The following is a 27,721-nucleotide window of genomic DNA, read 5'->3' as shown; positions in this document are numbered from 1 at the left end:
CAAACTCATCTTCACGCTTTTCCACACACGCCAGCTCACTAGCGCCACTTCCGCAAGTGCGTATGCGCGGCATGTGGTCTCAACGTAGGAGCGGGAATATTCGAATCTTTTCCCAATGCATGCGCGCGTATCGACCATGTTGAAACACTGTCAACAATTTTTTTTTGTTCCAATGATTATACTTCACTGTAACATTATCATTTATAAACATTGAACCGGCGAATAACAAAAAAAAAAGTCATCAATACAAATGGAAAGGTGAGAGGATGAAATAAAGGACTAACTTGTGCAATTAATCAGTATTGTTTAATTTTTACTGTATCTCGATGAAGAGCCGGTTTGATTTCACCGAGTATTCCGTTTATAAAATATATATCTTCAGCGAATATGTTATTTCATTATATTTAGTAACATAAAATTATATATATATATATATATATATATCTATATACATAATATCGGTACGATTTGAAAAAAATGCGTACAGTCGTCCGTCCAAATTAAATGTAACACGGCTATTTTGTTTTGGCAAAAATGTTGTTGCTCAATCCAGCGCCTGTAACGTGAGGATTTCATCAGATAATCATTTCGCAATAAAATATTTATAAAATAGTACTAATATTGAAAGCCGCGAATGATGGAAAAATGTTATGTACAACTATCTTAGAAATAAGGAAAAAAAATTGTAAATTTGAACCGAAACAGAAAAAAATACGCGGAAAATCCTCAGTCGTTCGACACCGAATTATCATCGTTCGAAGCAGCTTCGTTCTTTTTTGATATTTTAACTGCTGAAAATTGCAGTCCTAATATTTGCATTACTTCCTTGTGTGGTCCTTTGAGATCCTTCTTCACGCTTGAATAATTTTCCTTGACGAACAACGCGAAACCCGTGGGTTTTTTTGACACTGGTGTCTTCGTCTCGACTTTGCCCGATTTTGTTATTTTGTTTATCAACAACTCGAATTTTCCATAGCAGTGACCGCAACGCTTTTTCTCCACATCCAACGACTTCGAATGACGACCCACGCTGTATCCGCATCCGGTACAACGGTACGTAAATTTCGTCGTTACTTTATAATCGTGGCAACGTTTTATTTCCGGTAATTCCGGAAATGATTTCATTGCTTTCGAAGCCCTGAAAAAAGCATACAAGAAATTGGAAAACTTCAATATAAAAGATTTTGATTTGCAGAGGGTTCTTTTTCTTCGGTAATTGAAAATGGAAAGTTCCTTTTGGTCAACCAGTCGTAAATGCTTTATTGGCACTCACCAAGCTTTCCAAAATGGTCCATGGCCATCCGAAACATCGTTTATCAACCACGCCGCTGCATGACACATTTCATGGACGAGGGTATCCCTTAGTCTGTCCGGGGTATCGAGAATCTAAATATCAAAACACGATCGAATTATTATTTGTTCCAAAGTTTATTCGATCAGAAGAACATTCATAATAGGTGGAGTGAAGTGAAAATTATGGTAAGGCAATTATGGAAGAGATACAAAATTAAATGAAAAATTGTACCTTGGTGGCCAAAACAATTCGTGACGATCGTACGATACCACCGAGAGCTTTGATAGACCGTTTGTTGTAGCAAAATCCAGCGGTTCCTCGCATTCGAACATTCCATTCGATCGACATATCGCTTGGTAATTTATTATCGAAAATTTTATCGTTGTACATTTTGTACAAATATTTGCACAGCTCTTCTTTGGTGTTCTTGTAATCCTGACGATATTTCTTCGCCTCAGGATGTGCTTCGGTCAAAGGAATCTTTGCGGACAACGATTCGAGGAAAGTGCGTTTTGTTTTCGTAAGTTTAGTATTTGATACGGAAACTGGAAATTTTCGGGATTTCATTACGATTTTCGACGTCTTTGGTAATATACTTGGAAAGTTGTCATCGCTCGAGGATGAATAATTCTCATCATCGCTGAAAGACAACACTTTTCTATTGTCCTTTTGATTATCGCTCTCGTCCGATGTGTCCGAATCGCAAATTGCGATTGCTCTGAAATTTCAATTGATTTTTTATGAACAAAAAGAAATCATGTCCGTATGACAGTAATAATGATAATAACAGCAATAAAAATAAAAACAGTAAAAATGTATTTTTTATCGATTTCAAATCGAAATTAAAAATTGTTATTAAAAAAATTGTCACACCTTCGTATGTGAAGGGCTCCCGGTGCAGGTCGATTATCAATTTTTCGTTCGTTTTGTATTTGAGGATTTGTCAATGCGGTGAGATAGGTTGTTTCACCGCTACTTTTCGGTGACGATCCTGACTCGGATGAAGAATCGTTGATAAAAGTGCATTTACGACGATCTTTCGTTTTCGTTTCAGCTTTTCTCGTTGAATTCAAATTCGGCTTTAGATTCTTCACAACTGTGCGGTAGAGAAGGTAGGAAAAGGACATTGTAAATTAAAAATATCTTGTGTAGCACTTCATTCTCAATTGGCCAAGATCATGAAGCAAGAAATGATTTAAAATCATTGCTGCATTAAAGAAAACTTCCGAATAAATAATTCCAGTGCCTTACACTTATGAAAACTGTCCTCTGGCGAGCTGCTGTTCGCTGAATTCATCACTTTTTTAGATCTCGGCTTTCTGTTGGTTTAAAAAAAAAAAGAAATCGTAACATTATTATTTTTAGCATAACTTTTAAACTATTGATTTCAGATTTCGAATTACTATTTGAAAAAGGAATTCACAGACTCTGGATTTGAATGAAAAATAATAGGTCAGGAAGAACAGAAAACAAAACAACTAAAAACGATCGACAGAAATACATTTCATAACATGGTCTGTTTACTCGCCTCTCTGTCTGTACAGCTTTGTCACGAAGTGGGATGTTTTTTTTTCTCGGTTCGGAAGTAGGCAGAATCTCGTGGGCTTTGGCTCGCCACGTTTTTCCGTACAAATTATCCAGAATATCCACGCAATCTTCAATTTCAAGATTATCGGTCGATTTTTCATTGTGCATTGTTTTTTTTTTCGTTGAAACAGGAGTCAACATTTTGATTCCTTCGTTGTTTTTTTTGAAATAAGTATCGATTGGAATTTGTCGCGGCTTGGCGGTTCCCAACCGATCATTTTGACAAGATTTTGCAGAATCGCACTGGCTTTTATGCTTCACTTTTGGTGTCTCGTTAGTTCGCGGTTTTCGTAATTTGTCTCGATTGTTTGGAGTCTCGTAATTCATTTCTAAGCGTTCTAGGCTACTGTTTCCGGAGCTCGGACTGTTCTGATCGCTCGGAGGAATATTACTGAGCGAAGTTTCGCTCCTCGTGTCCGCCGAGTTCGTCAATAGCCAATGAGCGATTTCTCGTTTTTTCCGCTCGCTCATACCATCCGGAGAATCTAGACTGGGATCGAGAAACCTCGTCACATGGGTTTTATAAGGTTTCGAAAGATCGACCTTCGAACCGCGAATTACTTTCTCTCCGGATTCCGACTCAGTTTCCGAAATAACTTTCGCAGCGTTTCCTTTTTGAAAATCCTCCTGTTTTTCAACTTGAAAACTGTCCTCGGAATCACTCTCTTCTGAACTAGATACTTTTTTGAATTCTCGCGGCGACTGATAAATCGCTCTCTTCGATTCTATAATGCGAAGGATTTTTCGAGCGTCTCTTTTCGACAGAGCTTGTGCAGAAATCGGTGTTTTTCGAACGTCCGGAGTTTTTTCTGTAGCCTTTCCCAAGTTCTTCAACGAGCCGCCACTATTTTCGCAGCGTTCAAATATTTTGTTGCCTTCTTTTACGTTTCCAGAATGCTGACTTTCTTCTTGCAAAATTTTCGATGTTTCGTATCTCTTAGCAATTTCTTTCGAATAGGACGAGCTTGTCGCATAATTTTTCGGACTTTTCGAAAATTCTGGAGTTCTCTGAAAATCATCGTTTCGCTTGTTCGTTTCTTTGAGTTTGGAGGGACTGCCGGTTTCGTTTCGCGTGATTGTTGAATAGTCTGGTGTCTTCCGCCATTTTTCGATTTTTCGGTCGATTTCGTTCAATCTTTTGGAACTTCCTGTTTCACTTCTCGAGTTTGTTGTGAAGTCAGGAGTGCTTCGCCATTCCTCAACCCTCCGATCGATTTCGTTTAATTCTTTTAAACTCCCCGATTGATTTGTAAATTTTTTTGAAAAATTCGGAATTTTTCGTCGATCATCGACTGCTTTTTTGGTGTTATCGCAATTTGTGGAGCAGTTCTCTTTATCCCTCGTAATAAAGTTTTTTCGATAATCGTTACGGACCGGAGATTCTTTGGGTGAATGTTTTTCCGAAATATCGAGGCTGCTGAGAGTTTCAATATTGCATTGATTCTCAGTCAAAATGCTTCGTACTCTATTGTGGCTAAAAATCGACTCATCGCTGTCCGGAATGATTTTTCCCTCCATTGATAGTGGAGTTTTTGGAGAATTTTCATCATTAGTAATATTTTGAAAATCCCGTTCACTCGCAGTCTCGTCCGATGTATACATGCTACATTTTCTTATTGGATTTCGCAAAGTTACATTGTCCGGAGTTTTTTCGGATTGCCACCAGCCCCAGTTATTTTTTGGAATATTTTGCTCGCTATTCGGCAATGAAACCTTGGAAATTGAGCGTACGGCTGGCGATTCGCCTTGTTCCTCTTTTCTCCACCCATGATTAGACGAAATGTCTTCGTCACTCGAATCGCTTATCACAATTATTTCCTGCTCTTTTGCGTCTTTTTGGTCTAAATTTCGTCTAACATTTTCTTGAGTGTTCTCAACTAGAAAGCTGTCGGACACCCGCAGTTCTATGTTCTGCGATTCTGATAAATCTAAACTCTCCTTCTCAGAATATGTATCCTTGGGTGCTGTCTGTTTTCTTGAATTTCTTTCAGTTCCATTTGTTGAAGACAGTGTTACTTGCTTGGTCCTCTTTAGTGACAAGTCATACTCTAGAATAAACAAAAATTTCATGATGTATTCCATTCACTGAATCGATCATGATTCTCAATTATTTGAAAAACAAAAATGGATCATTGGAAAAAGAACATTTCCTTTTATTGATTCAATTATTGTTATTGTGTCAGTACTGGTACTGTTTTTTCTTGTTTCCTTGAAAACTAGATTGCCAATCAATTCAACTTTATTTGCATTTTCAAATAAAGTTTTGAAGTTTTTTTTTTTATTGTACAAAATAGATCTACAGCGGTTAGCAAATTTTCATTGATTATTAATAAACTTAGCATTCGACTAATATTCTCAGGAATTATTTCTATACATTTCCAATTTGTAATCACTCATGGGATAAAAAGATTATTGTCACGATGCTGTTATTTGTTTCTGAAATGGAACCCGAGAGAAAAGAAATATATTCTAAATATATCTGTGTAAGTTCAGACATCATTTAAATGGCAAATTTCAGTGCAATATAATAAAATGGATAGTTATTTTCGTAATATGCCTCTCAACATTACGATTGATCATGGTTAAGCCAAAATGTGAGGAAATAAAAGCGAAGATGTTCGTGTGAACTGATTGTTGAGAATATTTTTTTTTTCGTAGCCGAAATCGGAGATTACCCATTATTGTTATTTCGAGGAATGGAAAAAAAAAAATTCCAATTGATTTACTCACTTTTTGTCGATTTAACCTCAAACTGATTGTTCCTAATGTGAAAATCCATATTAACAAGAATTATACAGTAAAACTAAGTGGATCTATAATTCCGTCAATCCAGGGCTCGATTCTTGACACATAATTCGAGTCATGCATCGAGATTTGGACTCGGCAAAGAACTTTCTGCTGTCAACAACAAAATTCGTTTCACACAACATAAACTTGAAAGAAATTGTTAATTCTTATCAACGAAAACAGTCTTGAATTGAAAGTAAATCCATGAGGATCATTGCAATTGCACTTTTCATTCAATTTGACGGTGTAAACTTGAAATAATTCAAAAGAAGCACAACGCGAAACTTGAGAACAGTACGCCAAGATAAAATAATCATCCGAAGCTCGTCGTCGCTCGTCGTGTTTGAACGCAACTCGGAAGAACCGTTATAAACACTGAGCAGTGTAGCCACCTGCGAAAACGCCAAACCACAACCAATCCGCGGCCAAAGAAGATTCCTCCTCTCTAGCTCCTCCTAACGGAAGAAGCGGAACTAGGTATAACTTTTGTGAAATTCATGCATGTTGCTCAATATTTAATTCTTGATATTTATCTTAATCTATTTTCAACAATATTCTATCATATTTTTGAACGATTAATTTTGCGTTTAAAAACTAATCAAGTACTCCATGGTCCACGATTTCCAGGAAAAAAACAACTTACTATACGAAGCTACAGGGTTTATTCACTTTCGATGTTATATATATACGTGGAAGAATAAAATATCAATGCCTCGAATATATGCGTTGAGCTAAAAAATAGTCACGATCATAAAAAATACGTTCCTTCAGTTAACACAGATAAAATGTATTGTACTGTTTACAGAAAAAACAAGATTGCTTTTATAAAGAAAAATGATCCTGAGAATTTTGTTTATTACGAGAAAATTAATTCATTCGAAAGTGAACCATGAAAGTTTTTGGCACAACTCCATGATATCAGAAGCAAATGTTTAATTTAGTTTTGTTCGCTCATGTTCATCACCAAACATTTTCAGATGAAGAGAAAAGAAACAAATATGGTTTTAATATTTTATTTTATATAATTTTCTCGCCGAGCAGTTTAATTATTCTTTATTCTATGTCATTAAGTGGTATTTTACCCATCAATTTCGTTATCATACAGTGTTTCGAAAGTCGCCTTTATAACACGAGTGTAAGGTAGGAAGAAAATGTTGATGTTATCGAGAAAATGCGAGGAAAAATAGGGGAAAGTCGTAATCGATATACAAAAAGATACGTGCCGAAATGAAACATACATGAAACGGATATGCAAGTATAAAAATGGCGTCAAAATTGTAGACTGAATCAATGAGTGAATAACAATAAACAAATACGAAACAATAAGACGCGGGTATATAGATAGGAGAATTTGTTGGATCGTCCGCCGGCGGCGCAGTTGTGAAAAGTGACGTAACGCGCGTGTGCACACTGCGCGCTGTTTTCACAGAAGTAGACAAGTCAGTGTGCCCGGGGGGCCAGCTGAGTGACCTTGCAGTGTTTGTAAACAGACACACGTTGTCGCGGCCATAAGTCTCAAGTGAATTTTCATAAGAACATTTATAAATTTCATTCTTCGTGAGTTCTCGCGAGTCATTAGTGTAACGAGGATTTATTAAAGTAAAGTACGTTTTGAGAAAAAGTGTAGAAGAAAAAAGAATAATCATGGAGGTGGAACACATGTGTATCGTCGAAAATGAGATGGTGAGTAACCGAAATCTTTTGTTACGAGTCGTATGATGTATATATGTATGCTTGTATGTTAACACGCACACATTGATGGATTCATAAACTGTACATTGAATGTTTAAAAATATGAGTATCGTAAGGTTTGTCACGCGTGCTATTCCATAATAATAGCGAGAGTGAAGAGCTGAAATTTCGAAAAAAATAAGGCTGGAGACACCATTTTGTACAGTAAGAAAAGAAACAACAGCAATAACAACCTTTTCGATGAGCTACAAAGGCGATATCATGTTTGAGCAACATGACCTGGTAGGGTGGGTGGTGGGAGGTAGTGTTCGATAAGGGCGTGCTTCTTAGTTTTTGACGCGCCGCTGCGACAGGAAAGAGGGCGGGTGACTCCGTGAATCAGGGAGGGCAGGAATTTCCCGGGACGGGGAGTTCACGGGGCTACATGTTTTACATGTTTATCCAAAATCACGTCCCACCTCCCACTTTGCGAAGAGTAACGACCCGCCAAGCAGGCGCCTGATGGCGTTGCGAGCGTATCAAGATAGCGTTGTGTAGAGACCAGTAGAAATATTGTAAAAGTTATAAATGAGTGAGCATAGGCGCAGTCGGTAAAAAAGATTTCCGAAGCACAATTTCGTTTATGCCGTCATTTCATGTTGCAGAGCTACAAAGTTTTTATGCTTGCGCAGAGATGGTGTTGCTTGTAAAAAAAAGAAAAATGCCGTTTGCGGTTCACAATAACGACGAGAGATGGTGTGCTGTTTTGTTTTGTGTGTCACGTGACATACGCACTTTGGAATTGAATATAAAAGACGAGAAATGACAGTTTTACGGCGCGATAACGAGTCTTCGTTTATACAACGTCGTGCCGTTCTTTATTCTCGTTTCTGTTTTGTTCCCATGTTTACGATGCATCATTAAAGACACCGGGTTTATAGCGAATATATAAATCGTTACGATAGAAGAATAGGCTTTTAGTTTGAATTTGCCGGTCGAGACGGCCATCTTTATTGACGGGGGGGGGGCGCAGTATTCAACACTACTTTTTTTTTCTACATCGGTATCTTTTTCCCGGACTTTTACTCTCCAACCCAATCGTATTTGAAACAAGCATCGATACCGTAAGCTTGCAAACATAAGTTTGAGACAGTTTCGAAAAAACGTATGATTTGGTGGACAAGAATTTGAAATTCGGATGCGCTTACTAATGGTTTCACCGTTATTCTGTGATGACGTACTTGCGCTGCGACTACGTTTCCTGCAACGGATGAGCATCGATAACGGTTGACTCGTGTCGAGAAATGCCGCCTGGAGCGCGCGTGGCGTAGCAGCTCACGTACGCGTAATAACAGAATGAGTGGGAGAGAGAGAGAGAGCAAAAGACAAAGCCCCCACCGGGAGTTTATACGGAAAATAATGCGGACGGTGTTTTCTATACTCCGACGCAAATAGGCATGGCTGTACCTTATTATAAGTGCAGCATACGTGGACATGAACATATAATATAATCTTTGTCCTCGCATTACCCTTAAATACATACATATTTATATAATTATAAAAAAATCAAAATACAACGCAAATCCGAGTGAGCTCGCGCGTATTCAATTTCTCTTCTCACAAATACGTTTTCCGCTCCGGGCACCGTGGAAATTAGAGCGGTCCCTGAAGAACAACAGCCCGTGTTTTTTGTAAGCGAACTGCGCAGTTGGTCACGATCGGTCCACGACGCTTGGCACCCGGTAAGTCTCGTAATTTTTCCGTTTTTATTCCTTCACTTCTCCTTCGGACCTTAGTTTCGTGAATCCATCGCTCTTTATCCTGAGTGAAAGAGAGAGAGAGAGAGAGAGAGAGACAGAGGGAAAATACACTTGTTACGAAGAGTTCGGGCGTGCGGCATCTTTATTTTTTTATTTTCCCTCTCGCTCTCGCGCGCAACTTCTTCAGTTGGACGTTCGAAAATTTTGTGACCCTTGAAATACGTACGCCCCTTTGATATTGCGAGCATCCTGTAAACACGCGTTGCCCGCATCTCCCGCGTCATCATAGACAAGCATTCGTCGCATTATGTCTTGACGAAGGTGCGTGTACTCGCACGTATTGCGCAGGGAATAAATGGATACTGTGCAGGGAAAAGTGCAACCTAACCTCAGTGACGCGTCCTCGAATCACATCGACCTCAATTTCAAAGCTAACGTTTCCAATTTTTGCCGATCCTTCGCAAACTAAATATCGAGTGCACATTGCTCATGGTCTCGACTTCGAGTTCACATTGTTTTTCATTAATTATCTCATTTATTGCTTCGCATATAATGTTCGTTGAATCAGAACATTTCCACTCGATATTTATTCGATTCATCGAATTTCTTTCGATCAACGTTTCTTCACTCTTTTTTTCCATTCATCGATTCGTCATTTGTATATTCGTAGGTTTACGAGGGTAAATATTAACAATACTTACATTTGCTAAAAATGCTTCTAGAATTATTTTTCAGCATTATTATCAATACCAAATTATGTGGGGGTTCGTTTTAGGGAGGGGGAACCAAAACGAAACAAATTTGGAAAAATCCGAAATAAATTTTTTCAGTTTCTTCGCTTTTCACCAATGAAAAATGGTCCCAACACTTTTGGCGACGTGTGATGTTGATAAAAAATTATATTACGATTAAATTCGAGAATGGGCAAGGTAAAAAAACACAATTTTGGTTTTATTAACGAAATTTCAATTTCTTAGCTACTGTAATCATTCGTTCTTTCAGTATTCATTTTTCCAAACTCGTACAATCCCTTAATTAACCCTTAAACTGCACACTGGGTCGTTTTGACTCATACGTTTTTCTTTCGCCGTTTATACCACGAAATACATGCTCCACTTCAAGCCAACATTTTGGCATTAAATTTTTGTTTTTTCGAAAAAAATCAATTGCAGCCACAAAATACGACGCTGAAGTTTCCAACGTTGGAGTCCAACGAAATGAACGAAAAAAACGTTTGTAATTCACCAATTTTTTATTTCGCGAATCGTTGGTGCAGCTTGAAAAACTGCGAATCGCAAATTTGGCAGGGAACAAAATAGGAGAATTACTGGAATTATTGGAGAGTTTTTTTCGATCATTTCATTGGACTCCAACGTTGGAAACTTCAGCGTCATCCACAAAATATGGATACTTAACTACAAAAAAGGTCTCTACAAAAAAAAATGCATATTTACGGAGATATAACGATGTGAAAACGCCATGGGTCACATTGACCCAGTATGCACGGATAAGTTGACGGCAGAGGTGTGCACTTTAAGGGTCAACTTTAACACTTAGAAATAATTTGACATGCTCTTTAGCAAAAATATTGTAAATATTTACTTTTATGAGAAAAAATCCTCCCCAATATCAAGCTTCTCGAATGCGCGTTGAAAATTCGGAACGAATCTTGTCAAATTTCTTCCATCCCTCGAGAACTTTTTTATAGCAATAAAAAAATGAGTTCACTAAAACTTCCTTTCAATCGTGTGAATATTCAGTGGAAAAGCGAGAGACTTATTGCTGAAAATCGAAACTTTACAGAGGCCATTGATTTTTGTAAAAACCAATTTCTTCATAAATATCGACAGAAGTGGGTGAGTAAAAAGGGCTGCTCAATAATCGTAAATGCTGAACATTCGAAAAATTGGACACCCTGTATGAGAAGATACGTCCCGCTTATATCACAAATGCGGGAAATCAAATGAAACGTCACGTATTTTCGAGTTTGCTAAATTACACGCTAGCACTCTGGAGCAAGAACTCGTACAACCGATAACTACAAAGTTTTATTTCCCTCTCCCGTTAACCCTTTCCGCAAGAATAAAAAAGTTTCGTAGTTTTGTCGAACCTTTTAATGACCAAACCCGTAAACCGACGTCACGAATCTTTTCGGTAGTAGAGCGGCAATCAACAAGAGACATTTTCTCTCGAGTGAAATTGACCTTTGAAATGAAATAAAAGTAGAAATTCTCTCCGCAAAATATTATTGTTTTGACTGCCTGGATAAACGACGCTGAAGTTTGCAACGTTGGAGTTCAACGAAACGAAGGAAACAAACATTTGTAATTCTCCAATTTTTTATTTCGCGAAGCCTCGGTGCGGGTTGAAAAGCTACGAATTGGTAATTCGGCAGGGAACGAAATAAAAGAGTTATTGGGATTATTGGAAAATTTTTGTAGATCACTTGGTTGGGCTCAAACGTTGCAAACTTCAGTGTTGTCTGGATAATGATGCGATATTTTCATTTTATTTCGAATTTACCTTTCGAGCTGAAATCAACAGCACTTGTGACGAGATGGAAATAAAAAATTACAAGTGCAGGAATTTATGGCCCAAGAAAAAAGATGCTCGTAGATCTTAAAAAATATTTCGTACGAGTCTAATTTTACGCATACATTTTCAGCGAACTTTTGTCACGCCTAACTCGTCGTGGATATCGTACGTGACTCCTGAATGCACGTTTTTCCTTTCGTATCGTTTCTCCACCGAGGGAATTAGCTTTCGTTGGAGCAAGGGAAAAGAGCGATCGGAAATCGAAATTGACGAGAGAGCAGTGAACACGCAGCTTGAAAATGATCCTATCGAACGATGAATAACCTCGGAAATCAATGGATGCGTATCGAACCAACGACGGTCGTGAGAGAAGTGCTGAAGAACGAATTTTCAGGTCCAGTGTCAAAAAAATCCATTGAAACGTCAAAAATGACAGGAAAAACCGGAAATGGCTGAAAATTTCAATTCCACTTGCAATTATATTTTTTTGACACTCGCTCAGAAACTCGGAGCTTAAGACTCTGCGAGGAGAGCCATAACTCAAAGAAGAAACTATAAAAAATTTTATTTCGAAGATTAACGAAGTACGCTGAATTTTATGATCGGGAAACAGAGGACACTCCTTAATGGTGGGGATATTATTATAGGATACGTGCAGCATGACGTCTCCTGGCAAAAGTAACGATGCGTGTCTTTCCTATTTTTCCTTCCTCGTATACATATACCGATGTTTTTTATTCTTCCATTATAAAAAGGGGAGTCTCGTAGTTATACGAGTTCTTCTCTTTCCTTGAACTACATTTTCACGTGAGTTACTGCAGCGACCAGCGAAAAATTCGTTCCTACACCTCTCAAATTTACCGGATCGCAAAATTCTCTCAACATTTTCACGTTTTGAATACGTGTTTATCGTAGAAAATGTTTCTATCTCTACACGACGATTTACTTTTTCTCGAGTATTTCGGTGGGACTCGAATTCTCACGTCACTTTGAGCCTACATGATTTCCAATCGCTGATTAATTTTCCATTGTTTGCAAATTTATTTCGTATTTCATTCCTTCAAGAAAAAATTTAAGGAGAAGAATAGAAGAAAGCCTTTTTCATTTTATTCTTTCTCCGTGCATCTTTCCAGGTTTTTACGAGTCGTTTTCATTACTTTAAACCCGACTTTTCCCCGCACTTTACTGTTCCTGTTGCTGTAACATCCCTCTGGAGATCCGTCCACAGCTACTTTTTCCTTATGCACCGTATTTTCACGGGGGCTGCGGGAAACTGTGTTTATCCAATTTTAGCTGGGCCATTGGAAATTTTGAAAAATTGCCTCTCGTTCAGTGGTCGATTTGCGAACCGTTGAACGGCCAAGTACTCGCGCAATCGAATATTGGCCTCCTCTGGGCTCGCTACTGAATGTTCTCGCATCGCTGACTAGTCAGGGAAACTATTCGGATTTAATGGGGACACCCTGTACGGGAGATGCAAGTTTTTGCAGGATCTGAATCGTCTTGTGCTTGCGTGACTGAAACTCCTTCTGGTATCCATTTGAAGTGAAAGAGCAGGAGAAAGGGCGAGAGGGAGGAAACGAAGTAGCGAGTATTACAATTGTCGCGATTACGTTAGCGTTATCGTTCGACCCTTGCGATTTTCATGATCATTATCATTATCATCTTCCTCGGCTATTCTCCGTTCACTTCCTCGTTTCCGGTTTCAATATAGTTTTTCTCCTTAGCAAATAGGAGATGAGGATCGTTTATTTGCGAAAATAATGTAGAGTCGGGACGGGCGGCCCTGAGGGGCTGAATTGTTTGTTTGCGGGTTGTTCTTCTGAGCAGAAAAATAATCGTTTCAGTACCAAAACTGCATTTTCTATTCCCAGAAGCAGCGTGGAGCAGCGTCTTCAACGGACCTATTTTTTCCTCGGAAAGATAGAATTTTTATTTTTCTTTTCGATTTTTTTACGATCATTTTTTTTACAGTGCAAATGATTCAATTTTCTCATTAATTTCATTTTTCAACCCTCCAATTTCCCGGTTTGAATCCCCGCATCGAATTATTAAACTGTTCCTTGATTATTCAATTCTTCCAACTCCTTTAAAGAGTTTCGGTACAGGCGATACAATGTTGCCATGCTTAACCATGCTAAAACATAAGAAATTTCAAAAAGTTTAGAATTTTGTAATATTTGGCGAACATATTCTTTAGTGCCGAATTTGACAATACGAATTTTTCAAGATTTTTCTTCTACACAGTTATCGAGTAATTGATCACTAAAGTTCACGTGTATAAGCACATAGCGTTTCCATATATATCGGTATACATTCCGGGCATAAGAAATCTGCTTTAATGCGTAATTACTCGATCACTAGGTAGAATAAAATTTTGAAAAAAATTTGTGTTTTCGCACTCGATGTTGAAGAACATTATCACGAAATTTGATAAATTTCTTAATATTTAGACTTCTGTACCGAAACTCCTTAATTATGAAAAAAATGCAATCAGCGTTATATCATTTAGTGGCCAAATTGATCATGCTAATCCGGATAATGAATGAAAAATTACATTTCGATCCTCAAACTAAATAAATGAAGAACGAAACCCTTTCTCGTTGTTTGAAAACTACAATAAATTTTAAACAGTATTTGATCGAGTGAGATGGTGAAAAAAATAGGTCAAAAGTCCACGCAAATTAATCACCATACTCGGCTCGTTTTTTTTTATTTTTTATTTTAATATTTATCGACAGGTGGTTGGACGGGCTAATCCGCATAACAATCGATACATATCGCCCCCCGTTTATCGGTATATATGCTTGGGAGTGTAAATTCGTATACGTATATGTCTCTCTGCTCTCGTGAAATTTGGATATTGACGTAATCCTTCGGAATGGCGTATTATCAATGCTTACCACTACTGTTTGCACGCTCGAAATTTATGCTTATTATATTACCAGACAAACAGCGAAAAGCGTGTACGGCCGATTATTAACGGTCTGTATTCCCTTACGATGAGATTATATCTTCCTCCTCCATCTCTTCTCCTTTTTCTCTCACTGGGTGACCATTACTCTCAACTTTCTTCTTTTTTCTCTCCCTTTTTATTCATTTTCCTCTCTCCTTTTTTTTTGATTACTTTTTTTTTTTTAACACTGCACACAGACACACAGAAGATGTGCTCCAAGCGATGCAGTCTACGTAAGTGTCGTATGTACCATGTCGATTAAAAAGGATGGAAGAATATGATAAATTCGTAATGAACGTAAATAAGCTGCTATGAATATCATGTGTAGATATTGAGTTTTGTCAACCATTGAGAAAGCTAATAAACATCAATCAATCAATCATTAATGCAACGAATCATCAAACTATTGATTCTGCTCGTATCATCCTTCTGAATATATATTTTTTTATATACCTTCCTCTTTCACTCTCTCCCTCTCTCTCTCTCTCTCTCTCTCTCTCTCTCTCTTTCTCTGATTGTTTTGTGTCCTACGTTGAGGCAACGTTTCATTTCACAACAATTCTGTTAGCAATATTTATTGGCATATTGTGATTACAAGTATTATTTAACTGTTAGTATATGAAACGTCAAGTATGATTGGGGCGTAACTGTGGCTGACGACAATGTGGAATTTGATACATTATTCTGAACCGTCACGTGGCCTCTGGGAGAATGAACATATTCTATGTCGTTAGTTTCTATTTTTATTTTCTTTTTTTAAATACAGATTTCAATTCGACAAAATATCCTAAATCTCGTCTATGTGCAAAACATCTTTATGGGTGTGTTGGATTGTGGGGTGGGGGAATAATATAAATTTATTCGTTGCACTTATTTCTTTATTAAAAAGAAAGATATTTATAATTTTCCTTCTTTTTTTGATGGGATAAATTTCAACGGCGTGACTATACACTTTAAACTGCAGGACTACATACACAACAGAGAGGAAAACATTGACTGTCTCATGAAGCAAGTTGTTCTAGTTTAAAAGTAAGGATACTAAGATAATTCATGCACCAATCGATTTTCTTAAGAAAGTCTTGAAATTCAAACAGAGTTTAAGTGGTTAGTCGATTGACATGCATATCATATTTTAAAGGGTTCGTCTTATTGGTTATTGAGATAAACGTGTTTCGATATGAAGAAAAATTCACAGATTTGTACGTAAAAAATCGTTTATCTTTCCATATAACGAATGAATGCTTCTTACGAAGTTTATGAAAAAGTACACAATAATAATAAAAATAATAAAGGGTTCGTCTTATTGGTTATTGAGATAAACGTGTTTCGATATGAAGAAAAATTCACAGATTTGTACGTAAAAAATCGTTTATCTTTCCATATAACGAATGAATGCTTCTTACGAAGTTTATGAAAAAGTACACAATAATAATAAAGTATATAATGAAGGCTTGAGAAAAAATTCGAGACGATTGTCTTACGAGTAATAAAAATATATTACGTTAAAAATTGAACGAAATTGGTAATGAGCACTTGTATAACCTGACATTCCCTTATTTCGGCATTTCGTTTATTCTTGACTTGGCCCATTCCTGTTATAGCCTTCCATCTTTTTATTAACACTTTTCTCTTCATCCATTTCCCTTTGCGCTTTAATGCGATTTTTTAAATAAAAAACTATAGTATTTTCGCCAGGGACGAATAAAATTTCGGGTTCAGTTAGCCATGGATCCACAATGAATTAATGGCTTGTAATTTCATTCGCCAATAATGAAGTTGAAAATATTTATTTACGATTTCGAATTGATAACCCTGATATTAATTTAAAGTGACAATTTCATTAATTGGGGAGTAAAAATCGATTCAATTTAGACACCCATAAAATACAATCCTTCTACCATGATCTACCTTAATCATAGATCGCAATCTATTTAGAGTAAACCTCACCATTTAATTACCGACAGAGGATATAATGTCAGCAGATGTCTTACGGACATTTTGTCTGGCGCGTATTGTGTCAAAACGCGTGTTACCCATTTGAATATTATAATTATCGATGTTTAACGTTAAATACTCGACCACGTCCGGGATTCCGGAAAGCTGTTAAGGAGGGTGGCTACGTTCGTCAAATTGATAAGAAATTGATCAAATTTGGTGATAATGTTCTTCAACATCAAGTGCGAAGACACAATTTTTTTCAAAATTTTCTTCTGCTTAGTTATCGAGTAATTACGGATTAAAGCAGATTTCTTATGCCCGGAATGTATACCTATATATATGGAAACGCTATGCTTATACACTTGAACTTTAGTGATCAATTACTCGATAACTGTACAGAAGAAAAATCTTAAAAAATTTGTACTGTCAAATTTGGCCCTAAAGAATATGTTCACCAAATTTTATTAAATTCTTATCATTTTGAATTTTTTAATGTATTTAACATGGTTTAGCATGGCAACATTGTATCGTCGGTAGCCACCCTCCTTAAAGTTTGTATTATCGATGGGAGGACCAAATTGGTATTGAGTGTCTAAGAGCTCTCGATTGATGGAGTAACGTTTTATGGAGAAAATTGAGCGGATGTTGATTCATCACAGTTTTGGTACTGCAAGTAGTATACTTATTAGAAAATCTCAAAATCTGATAGCATTTTTGAATACGAGTTATGTTGAATGTGCAGAACTGATCGTAGCTCGACAAGCATTTCGAGAGTTCAATGAATCGATGCATCATGAAAAATGCTTTTTTATTTTCAAGCCCTGAAGAACGATTTAGAAAAATAAAATCCAATAACAGACCAGATCGTTTAGGCTTGCTGTAGGAAACAATTTGCGGTTTCTGCGTGGCACTCTCTGCACGCTCGCTTCTCTTCCCACCGCGGTTACCACCGAGCGTCATTTCGTTCGTCAGTAACGTTCAGGGAAGTAGTTATGGCTCGTGAATAATCAGACTCCCGTGTGCTCCACTCGGCCATTGCGGGCTCGAGCTCACCGGAAGCTTTGCTCTGCTGCTTCGATCCGCTGTATCACGCGAAAAATACGATCGCAGCTGAAAAAAAAATTGACAGACGAAACTCGTTGAGCTGCGGACAGAGGGAGAGAGAAAAAGAGAAAAATTCAGAAATTCATGTGCATCGCACGTTTCATCGTCAGCATCCTCGCTCGTTTTGTCGGGGATGCTCTTGCGACGCCGTTTACCTCTTTCTCTTTCGCGCTTCGGTTCGCGCTACTCGAGAGTCATTGTTCATTCTCATACGACTGCGGAATCCACCAAAATGCGTGACAGAATTCTCGGTCGCATTCCTCATTCCCTTTCTCGCTCGCTCTCGTTTTCCTGTGAGAGCGTTTATTGTTAAGATTCCCATTTTCGTTTACTCTATCCGCCAAAGCGCGTCAGCGCACATTCAGAGTTTTGGGAAAAACAAGATGGATCCGTTTTCACCGAAAACTCGTTTTGTTCGAATTTTATTTACGTACGCACGTCTCGCCGTGCAGAAAATGGAAATTCCTATGAATTTTTTCGATTCCGATTAATATTCGAATTGGAAATGTTCTGTGCGAACGTTCGTGCGATTTTATCGCAACGTTCATCCTGCTTATTTTAATTGTAATTTGTGTCCGGCTCCGAGCTGATTATTATGATTCTTATTTTAGCCCGAGTATTCGAACGAATTTCATGGCGGTAAGCATATTCGAAAAATGCTGCAGTACTGCGAAATTAATTGGAATCACATTTCATGAAAATTTGTATTGTGTACAAAGTTTAATAGAGAGAGAATTTCGATATGCATACAGCAGCAGCAATTGCCAGTGCTGAATATCAGACGGCCCAGAAAGGAAGAGGGGCGGAGAGGAAAGGTTGAATCGGAAAATAAATAAACGAATTTACGCGCGCGCGTTCGAAATTATACGCGTAAATATTTCATCGGTTGATTGAAGTTCACATGCAGCTTTCATACGTTCATTTCATTTCGCACGCATTCGACGAGATTTACTTTTCAGCTAAACCGTTCTTCGTGTCGGAATATTTTCTGTTGTATTCGAGAATGAAAAAAGAAAATTTTTATGAATAATAAATATTTCGACAAGTTTTATAATTTGCTAATCCGAAAAAGGAATTTTAGCCATGACTCGAGAGTGATTTTTCACTCTTTATTCGTCATTATGCACTTTTTTTTTCGGTGAAATAAAAAAAAAAATACTTGCAGTGAAATAAGTAAATGAGTTGACGCGGGTAAAATAGCTGACAATTTCAGCGCAGCGAGGAAGAAACGCCTTTGTCAAATTTCCGAGAGTTTATCTCTCGCGCCAGTTCGTTTTTGGTCTCTGTACGTAGACGTATAATGGCCCTTTAAACTAAACGCCATCCCGTGGCTCCGAGTGTAATTCAGTTGGGTCCTAACTTCAATATCCACGTCGTTTTAATTGCCTCGCGCTTTCGGGAACACCCGGAGAGCAAGAGGAAAAAAATGTATATGCAATTTTTTGGTTTATGCCTTCAGTGCTCTCGTCAAACTCGTCGCGGAACAAAAAATTCGATGAAATATTCTTCTCCCCTGACAGTCGGCCGCGTTCTCGCGAAATACGTTCTTGTTTTTTTTTTTTTTTTTTTTTTTTTTCATTTAAATGCTGTCTCGATCAAATTTGTTCCGGAAATAAATATAAAATGAAACAGTAACAAACACGAATTTGTTCCGACTCGGAAAGCGTATTCCTTTTTCTCCCGAAACAGCCAATCAATTTCGAAGAAAACACCAACACATGATTCATCTCAAATATCATTCAATTAAAAAAGCATACTACTTGTTCAACGGATGAACTATTATTCGTTTCGTGACGTTCGAAAATAGGGTATCGCACCTTTTTTTGAAAACTGTTTTAAAGTAATCCTGAGATCGTGATAAACCAGTGGAATTTTTATTTAAATTTTACAAGACCGAAAAGTGTCTAAAAGACTATTTTTTATTTATAATTTTCAAATTTCGCACGGGAACGCTCGCCACCGTGTTGTTTTGGTTTGTGACGTCACTCCGTTAGTAAACATAATACGATTGCGAAAGAGCAAGTAACAAGATTTGTGAAAATAATGAGTTATCATTGGTGTGTCTCGTGCCTGAATGCAAGATAATACAAGTGTAAAAATGCCACAAAAATAGTGGATTCATCGCCACGATCAACATATTTGTCATTGGCAGATTTGTACTTTCTGCTTTCACAAAACTGTCTTCCCTCATGCGATTTTAATAAAATTAATGATAAAAGTCCACAAAAGTGCACAATAACTTGTAAAATTTCAAAACAACACAGAGCACGCGATAAGAATCTAGATTGTTTATTATCGGAGTGACGTCACGTTGGAACCCAATATGGCGAATGGCGTTTTAAACATTTGAAAAACATATGAAAAAAGACGATTTTTAAAATTGAAATTTAAATTTACATTGCATTTTTATGAATAAATATTGACGTTTCTCGTTTACTTTTAACCAATTCTATCATAGACATGCATTTTTATATATCTTCTTACATGGTGCAAAATACCCCATGTATTTTCTGAGTCTCAAATCGATTAGCAGTCTCGGGAACGATTAATTGACATTTCCATGTATTTCAAAACCCGTCGATCGTCCCGAATGTCGAAAGTCCTTTGCGAATAGGATAAATTCACCTTCGATATTTCAAGCGGCGATGAAAGTAGCTTGATTTAAAAATAATTTCTCGTTGTATAATTAACACGATGCTCGAGGGAAGTAGGGCCGGAAATTTTATTCGATTTCATTATCTCACTGGAAAAGGTTCCCACCGACTTTGGAACGATTTTCTCTCGGTTAGCCGGTACAGATATCAACTGGTCTCGTTTAAACCCAGATCGTGCCGTTTCTACCGAAGAAAACTCTTTAATTGCGCCACTTTAACCACCCCTGGAATCCTCTTAACCGCAAGAAGTCCCGGCGAACGTTCAACCATTTCCAGACGTCTCGTAAGCCCGGTGAGCTAAGTTCAAAAAGATTGCTCGCAATGACCTTTACACCGGAAGCCTCGCACCTGGACGGACCGAAGATCCTTTCAGGTTAATAATGCACTTCGCTTTTCATACAAACTTGATCGTTCTTTCAAATAGTCTCCATTTGCGACGACGTTTTTGTGTGCTTTCTTGGGAAGTCGTTGCGCGAGCTTTTCAAAGAGGTCAATTCTCGAGGAGGTTTCGCGAGTTTGAGTCAATTGGTCCTTGGAGATAATTTGGATAAAAATTCGAGCGACAGCTGAAAAATTTAGTACGGAACGAGTAGCGAGAGCGCGAGGAAGATGACGACGAAGTTTTTGAAAAACGAATTCGAAACGGTTGATTGAGTTTCCCACAGTTTATCACGATCCCGTTAAAAATTCCACGCCGATGGAGGATTTTCGATACCGCAGGATAGCAAAGTCGAAAAAAACTCAACGATTTGAGCCCCGGGCTCGTGGCAATGGAAGGGCCAGAGAGACGGAGAGAAAGATTGACGTTGAGGGGCGGAAAAGAGAATGACAAAACAGAAGGGAAATGGATATGTGCCCGAGAAGAAAAGATAGTACGAGAAAATGTGGTTCGTGTCACGAAAAAAATGGACTAGAGCTCGAGGCGTACGAAAAAAAATCTTCTCCCTCCCCCGTTCTCGCACGTGAACGTCAGGCAAGAAAGGGGATTCGAGGAGATTTAATACCAGATAGGATTCAGAGAGGACAGGATGGAGGTAAACATCCTCCGTCCGAAGTCTCGTCAAGCAACGCCATCTGGTGGACTAACTCTTCTCTCTTCGCTCTCCCTCCCCTCCCCGAAACATCCCTCTTTCTCCGTTAACGACAGCAGACCCTACCGGGGAAAAAAGGGGTTATGTGTGACGCTTCGGTCCGAGTAGAGCCAAGAGAATTTGTATTTTGTCACCGGTGGCCCGTGAGAGGTTTATGCATAGTTAATAACCAGAGATACCCACCAGAAAAAACCCTTCGTACGGCGTGTTAACTTTAAATTTTTCAATTTTCTTCCTTTCGCTTTGGTCACCCTCTTTTTTTCTTTCCGTCCCTCGCCACGAGCTTTTTCGTAACGTCGAAAATTTCGAGGATATTCACATTCGTACGGTACTGCAAATATTTTTCTATCCGCTCATTTTTTTTAGATCGTTGCGAACTGCGTTGGAGTCTACACGAAACTTTCTGTTCTCCGACTCTTGGCCATCCACGCCGGATACCAACCAGTGTTTTTCCGCACCCAACAAATTGGGAGTTGATAGAAAAATAATTGAAAATCGTGTCAATCGTTCGGAGCGGAAAGCCTATTTTGGGAAATGAAAATTAACAATCACCTCTCATGGCTCAACAATTTTTCAAATTTTTCTCTATCCGGTGCGCCGAGCGTATCGCGGCATAGGCCTTTGAGAACTCGCCAGAGAAACATGCGAGAAAGGAACAAAAATTGTTCAGAGATTCAGTGCCTTCAAAAAATTACTGCAAAACGATTTAATTTTTCACGTTTCCACTCTCTCTCTCTTTTCATTCCAATGTTATATGATTAACGACTCAACTCGAGGACATTTTTTGTAAAATTGGACTGCCATTGAAATGTACTCCAATCAAGTTTCTGTGACAAAAACATTTACTGCGATTCGTTTGAGGACGAACGTAGCGTTTTAATTTTATTGTCATTGTGAAAATTGCATGAGGAAATGTTCAATTGCATATCAGTTGAAAATGGACATTGAAAGTCCGGGCAACCTTCGTAAAAATGTCAAAAGCATCCCTCGTTTCTCCAGTATCCGGATATTCGTAAATCTCTGATAAGCGTGGTGTTGATTTTTTTTTCTAACGGCGAACATTCCTTTGACGTGTTTCAGGAGGGCTCTCGCGGCGACCGGAAAGAGGGGGGCAAGCGAGGACGCAAGCCCGGAAGGAAGGCGTCCGACAAGGCGGACATGAGGGCCAAGCTCGGTGAGTGAAAAAAGAAACGAGAAAAATAGTAAACCTGTAAAAAATAAGAAAAAAGTGAGCGGATTCCCGAAAAGAATTTATCCCGTTTTCTTTGGAGGACCACCCTAAATTCTCAACGGAATCCTTTCCGATTCTCCCTTCTGGGATTACCCTGTCTTAACCGAAACTCCAATAAAAAGCGTCGAATCCATGAGCCGCCGTAAAAAAGGTTGAATTACATTTTTTTAAAGGTCGCATTCGAAATTCAAAGTAAGCGGCGAGCTGTAAATTGAAAAACAACTGAACAAAGTGATATAATCCAATTATTTAAATATTTTTGTGGAAAAAGGAACATCATTTTTGGATTGTAAAATAAGCAAAATGCGGAATTTCAACAACGATCCGCGCATTTCACGAATATCTAATTCTTGACGGATGAATATTTATGTCGACGCTTTCTCGACGTCTTGCATATTGCTTGAGGTTTTTTTATGGTCTTTAGGGCGAAGTTCTCTCGTGTTATTTTCCTATTCCTTGCAATGTCCCGGCAAATTTCGGTTCGCGTTTCGAATTCCATCCACTTGTGCTGCAAAGGCGAACGTGCAAACGTAAAATAGACAGCAGAGAGAATTTTTATGCATACAGCTTCAGACTTTTTTTTTCCAGATTCCTCCTGAAAATACAGAAATTTCAAATCTCAGAATAACGGATTTCGAGTATTTATTGTTTAATAGTCTTACTTAATTGACGGCCAGGTACTTCTCTCGCTTATCAATTTCTTGGGGACCCAAAAATGAGAATCCTCACATCGAAACGAGTCATTGTAAAGTCTGAAAGTCTCCAAATACACCAATATTTCAATCTTGCTGTTGTACAGAATGGAAAAACGAAAAGTATTTTTGTGACGAACCTGACTCAATTTCAATTCAAAACTCGTGACTGAAATGCCTTCCGGTCAATTTTTTTTAACGTTTACCCTTTTTGTTTTTTTTTTTCGTTTAGAACGGAGTCGTCAGAGTGCGAGGGAGTGTCGCGCCAGGAAGAAACTCCGATATCAGTACCTGGAAGAACTCGTGGCCGATCGTGAGAAAGCTGTCCTCGCCCTACGGAAGGAGCTCGATATGGTGAGTTTTCATTTTTTTAATTCAAACATCTTTTTTCATCATAATAAATACTCGTAATTGTTCATGGGGAAGAAATTAACAGTACAAGGGCAAAATTTTTTTTCCTGACGCGAAAATTGTTGCTTAATCAACACTATTATGCGATATTTGCGTTTCATAATTATTTCCACAGCCTGAGCCTTTATCTGCTTGAAATTTGCGTACCCAACAAGATTCCATTTTTTTTAGCCCATCCCTATTTACCTGGAGCGTAAACAAAAACAAACGCTTCCTCCCCTGCTCGAAAAAAAAACTACCGTCTCATATTCGGCAAGAACTGTTACAATTTTTGAAGCAGAACACGAGATCACAGTATAGAAGAGAATTCGCTGCACTGGGTTTTTTTTTCAGTTAGCGTTGTAGAAATATGATTTCCACTTTTTCAATTTCCATCGCTGCTTCCTCCCTTTCCGGTTTTTTTTAAATTTCTACAATGATGCCCATCCTCAGTAAATTGCGATCCGATTTTTGCCACTACAAGGCAGATTGAAGATTTATAAATGGGCCTCGAAAATATTGAAAAGTGACGAACTGTCTTTCGGATACAAGAGACAAAAAAGAAGATGCCGAAAACGGAAGAGGATAAATTTCTGTGAAAAATCTGTCATTCACTTTCCAGAATACAAGGACACTCGCGTATGTCAAATTCAATTAACTTTATTCTAAATTATTATTATTTTAACACAATCATCAGCTGCCGTTGAAAAAAAAAGAAGAAAATAGCGTTGCAATCTCGACCATTCCTTCCTTCCACTTTCTTACACTTTTCCTCCTGTGCAAGGTGAACAAATCGACAACATTTGAAATCTTGATTTGTTTTATTTATCATTTGTCCATTGGTATTTTCAGTACCGTTCGTGGGGTATGGAGTTGGACAATGGTCGTATACCTGAGGGTATCCAAGCGATGCTGGAGGAGCTCGGGACCCTGAAAGTCGAGAAAAACAACAACTGACCAACGAGGACGGGCGCAACCAGCCTTGCAAAGAGAAAACGGACGAAAGAAAACACGGAGGCGAGCGAGAAAAGAGTTTGCGCGAATTGATAAAAATTTTGATATATATACAGATATATTCATATATATATATATATATATACATATATATTGTTGGGAACAGAAGTTTTTGCTGGCGCTAATTTTTTAAGAGTTTTACGAATGCCCACGAGTTTTTTCTTTTCCTTGTATATTCATCTTAGGTTTCAATCTGTAGCAGTTTCCCGTATACATTCGTATTAGAATTTTTAACTGTGAAATATTTTTTCAATATTTATTTTTTCGTTTCTACGCTAATATTCAACAACTTTTAAACTTTCGTTGATTTGATTTTCTCCTTCTGTTCAATATTCACTTCCACTTTCAAGACGAGTTATATTCCTTCTATTTCCGAGCGATGTGCTGAATTCGCTCGGATTTTGTTTCAAAGTTTTTTGTCGATCGTGTTTATTCATTTCTAGACGATTCCTTTGCATTTTATTTTAACGGTAACTCTTTTCTTATTCTCGAATTTCAATGCGAATTTTATTTCAATTTCACTCTTATCCCATCGTACTTTTCATTTTATTCAATAATTTTCTTTTCCCATTCAATCTCTTGCTGGCTTGCCGGCTTATTTTTTTCTGTATAGAATGTCGAAAGAAATATGATAATCCTTTAATTCCGAGAAAAATAACCAAGATCTCCGTTGCATATCACACGATTTATTATTATTACTATTGATTCTTATTAATATTATTTTTATCAAGTTACTGTAATTGTTAGTTTTTTTACCTTATCTTTTAGTTCACATTTACGCTTTCCATGTAAATACAGTTTTAATGAGTGTGCGCAGTAAGAGTATTTACGATAGAGCAGAATCGAAAAAAATGGGGGAAAAAACACAAAAACAGAGATGTATTTAAAGAAAAATGACCGAAAATGTTATCCTTGTTTTGACGTTGGGTAGAAATGAAAACAGGAGTAAAAAAAAAACAAAACAGAGCAAGAAAAATGTACCTGAATCTTCCAAGCCTCCGAACCGGAAGACCAAATTCGACAGGAACGTCGAATAATTTTTTTTCTTTTTTTTTTTTTTTGTAATCCGTAAACATACGTGTATTTTTTTCATCGAAAAACAGAAATAATCGAGCATTGTATATTGGTAGAATAAAGTCATTTAGTTGACGTTTGCATTCTTCGTTTTTCCTTCTCTTCTTTTCTCCTCGCTAGGAGATTCAACCCTTACCAAAAGTGATCCAACTTCCCTCCATTAATGAAAAACGACGATTCGAAGCTTGGGAAAAATTCGGTTAGATCTGAATTCTAACGACCGAAAATTTACCAATCGTTTGAAAACATGCGTGCCTCAGGGCTCGAGGTTTCGTTACTTTGAAAGTCCTCTCGAACCGATCATGTGTGTTTGAAACTGAAAAAAATGAAATTTAGAAAAATCATGCCAAAAACCGGTCGCGTATTTATAAAAAGATGGTTCGATGTTTAGAAAGATGTGGAGAAATAGCAGAATCGCGGTTGATAAAAACGATGATGTGACTTGAAACGAATGTGGACAAAAATTGTTATATGTTTGTGAAGTGACATTCCATAGCGAAGTTTAGGTCGATTGGTATCTATAAATAAAATTTAAAGATATATCAACATTTTGATAATAATAACTGTGGAAACTGGAGCTTCGTTTCATAACAAAAGCTAGTTGGAATGTTGCCCTAAATAGAGATCGTCCAATTCGCGACACAGGTTCGGTAACGTCCTCCAATTCTCGTAGGTCGCGTGTGAGAGTCGAATAAGAAAAAAGAAAGAACACATCGTTGACTCGAGTATCTCTGTCGTTTGGAACAGCGTCGTTATCCTTTGTCCCGTATAGTTTTCAAGCACCCTTGGCCTCGACTCTCTCAAAAGTTCATTGCATTCTTGCAAATTCCAGCTGTGCCAAAATAATTAAAGCAGTGTTACAATTCTTTTGTGAAATATTTCATCCTCGTCGAAGCGCATGATTCTCACTCATTAACGGGATCAATCGAACGAGAACATTTGAAATCCCCTTGACGAATATTTTTTGCGAATTTTATTCCTGAGCTTTGTTAATTCCGGGAATTCGATTCGATCGCGATCAGATTCGTTTGAAGCGTTTTTTTAAAAGTGCATCGAAATGAGAAACTTTGCAGTTTTCATCGGGGCAAAAAAATTACTGAATCGAAACAAAACCTTGGAAAAGCTCGGTTTTATTTTTTAAAAAATTCATACCGAACGAGTAATCGTTAGTGACCTTTGGAAGCTAACCATGAATGAGACTTATCGAGGAGGAGCAAAAATAGTTGGGTGAAAAGAAGAAAAAAAAAAAAAAACATTAACAAAAGTGTACTTAGTTAACGAGGCGATATTTTTTTCAGGAGTCGAGCGCGTGTACGGAGAGCCGGCAACGTTAAACAACATTGTGGCGTAATCTAGTGTAAATACACACACACACACAGACCGAGAGAGGAGAGGTGATGCGGGCTTTAAGCGTGAAGAAAGAAGAAGCGTCGCAACGGCGTCGACGCAGCTCAGCGTTAAAGCTTTGACCCCGTGCACAATTGCGCTCCCTTTCACAAAGTCTCGGCTCCGGTACTGCGAGGGCTTACACATCCCTTTACGCGTTTTCTCGTCCAACCTCTCCGGAGATAACGACTCGCTGTTCTGACTGCTGCTTTCGCTCTTTTCCCTCATTTTTTTATTTTTCTATTCTTTATTTTGTCAGTTTTCTTTCTCATTTTTTTCCGTCTATTTTATTCCATATTTTCTCGTCGTTCCTGCTACTTCAATTTTTTTCCATTTTCAATTGCCCTCAAGATCAAAGATCTTTGATCCTCGGGACGTTTTTCTCGTCGCAATCGAGTTTAATATATCAATTCGGACGAGTTCCTTTCGGTGATAAACGCGCTGATAATTCACACGACGTCCATCCGGGAGCCGCGCGTAGTAACTTTTTCAACAACAATGCCCGCGAAAGCCTGACGACTAGAAGCTCCTTTCTCTTTCCGGAAGATCACGATTAC

General features: G+C 37.9%; 2 protein-coding genes across 3 annotated transcripts; one reads left to right on the top strand and one right to left on the bottom strand.

Moving 5' to 3' along the window:
- Positions 1 to 287: 287 nt before the first annotated feature.
- On the bottom strand, positions 288 to 6,091 carry LOC122408308 (Germ cell nuclear acidic peptidase). 2 transcript variants are annotated; one of them, XM_043415031.1, is made up of 8 exons: positions 5,612 to 6,091; positions 2,823 to 4,929; positions 2,546 to 2,613; positions 2,168 to 2,390; positions 1,526 to 2,012; positions 1,274 to 1,386; positions 823 to 1,138; positions 288 to 556 (listed from the first exon to the last, which is right to left on the bottom strand). In XM_043415031.1, exons 1-8 carry the CDS (start codon positions 5,658 to 5,660, stop codon positions 545 to 547), a joined length of 3,375 nt encoding a protein of 1,124 aa, XP_043270966.1. In that variant the 5' UTR covers positions 5,661 to 6,091; the 3' UTR covers positions 288 to 544. The 2 variants fall into 2 exon arrangements, with proteins under 2 accessions (XP_043270966.1, XP_043270957.1); XM_043415022.1 differs by having other exon boundaries at positions 288 to 1,138; positions 5,612 to 6,090.
- A 1,003-nt stretch (positions 6,092 to 7,094) lies between these two features.
- On the top strand, positions 7,095 to 25,853 carry REPTOR-BP (REPTOR-binding partner). The gene is made up of 4 exons (XM_043415036.1): positions 7,095 to 7,351; positions 22,458 to 22,551; positions 23,533 to 23,654; positions 24,543 to 25,853. Exons 1-4 carry the CDS (start codon positions 7,313 to 7,315, stop codon positions 24,645 to 24,647), a joined length of 360 nt encoding a protein of 119 aa, XP_043270971.1. The 5' UTR covers positions 7,095 to 7,312; the 3' UTR covers positions 24,648 to 25,853.
- Positions 25,854 to 27,721: the final 1,868 nt, after the last annotated feature.

This window comes from Venturia canescens, chromosome 1, assembly GCF_019457755.1.
Source record: "Venturia canescens isolate UGA chromosome 1, ASM1945775v1, whole genome shotgun sequence".
Taxonomy (NCBI): Eukaryota; Metazoa; Arthropoda; class Insecta; order Hymenoptera; family Ichneumonidae; genus Venturia; species Venturia canescens.
This window is presented reverse-complemented; position numbering and strand designations above follow the sequence as displayed.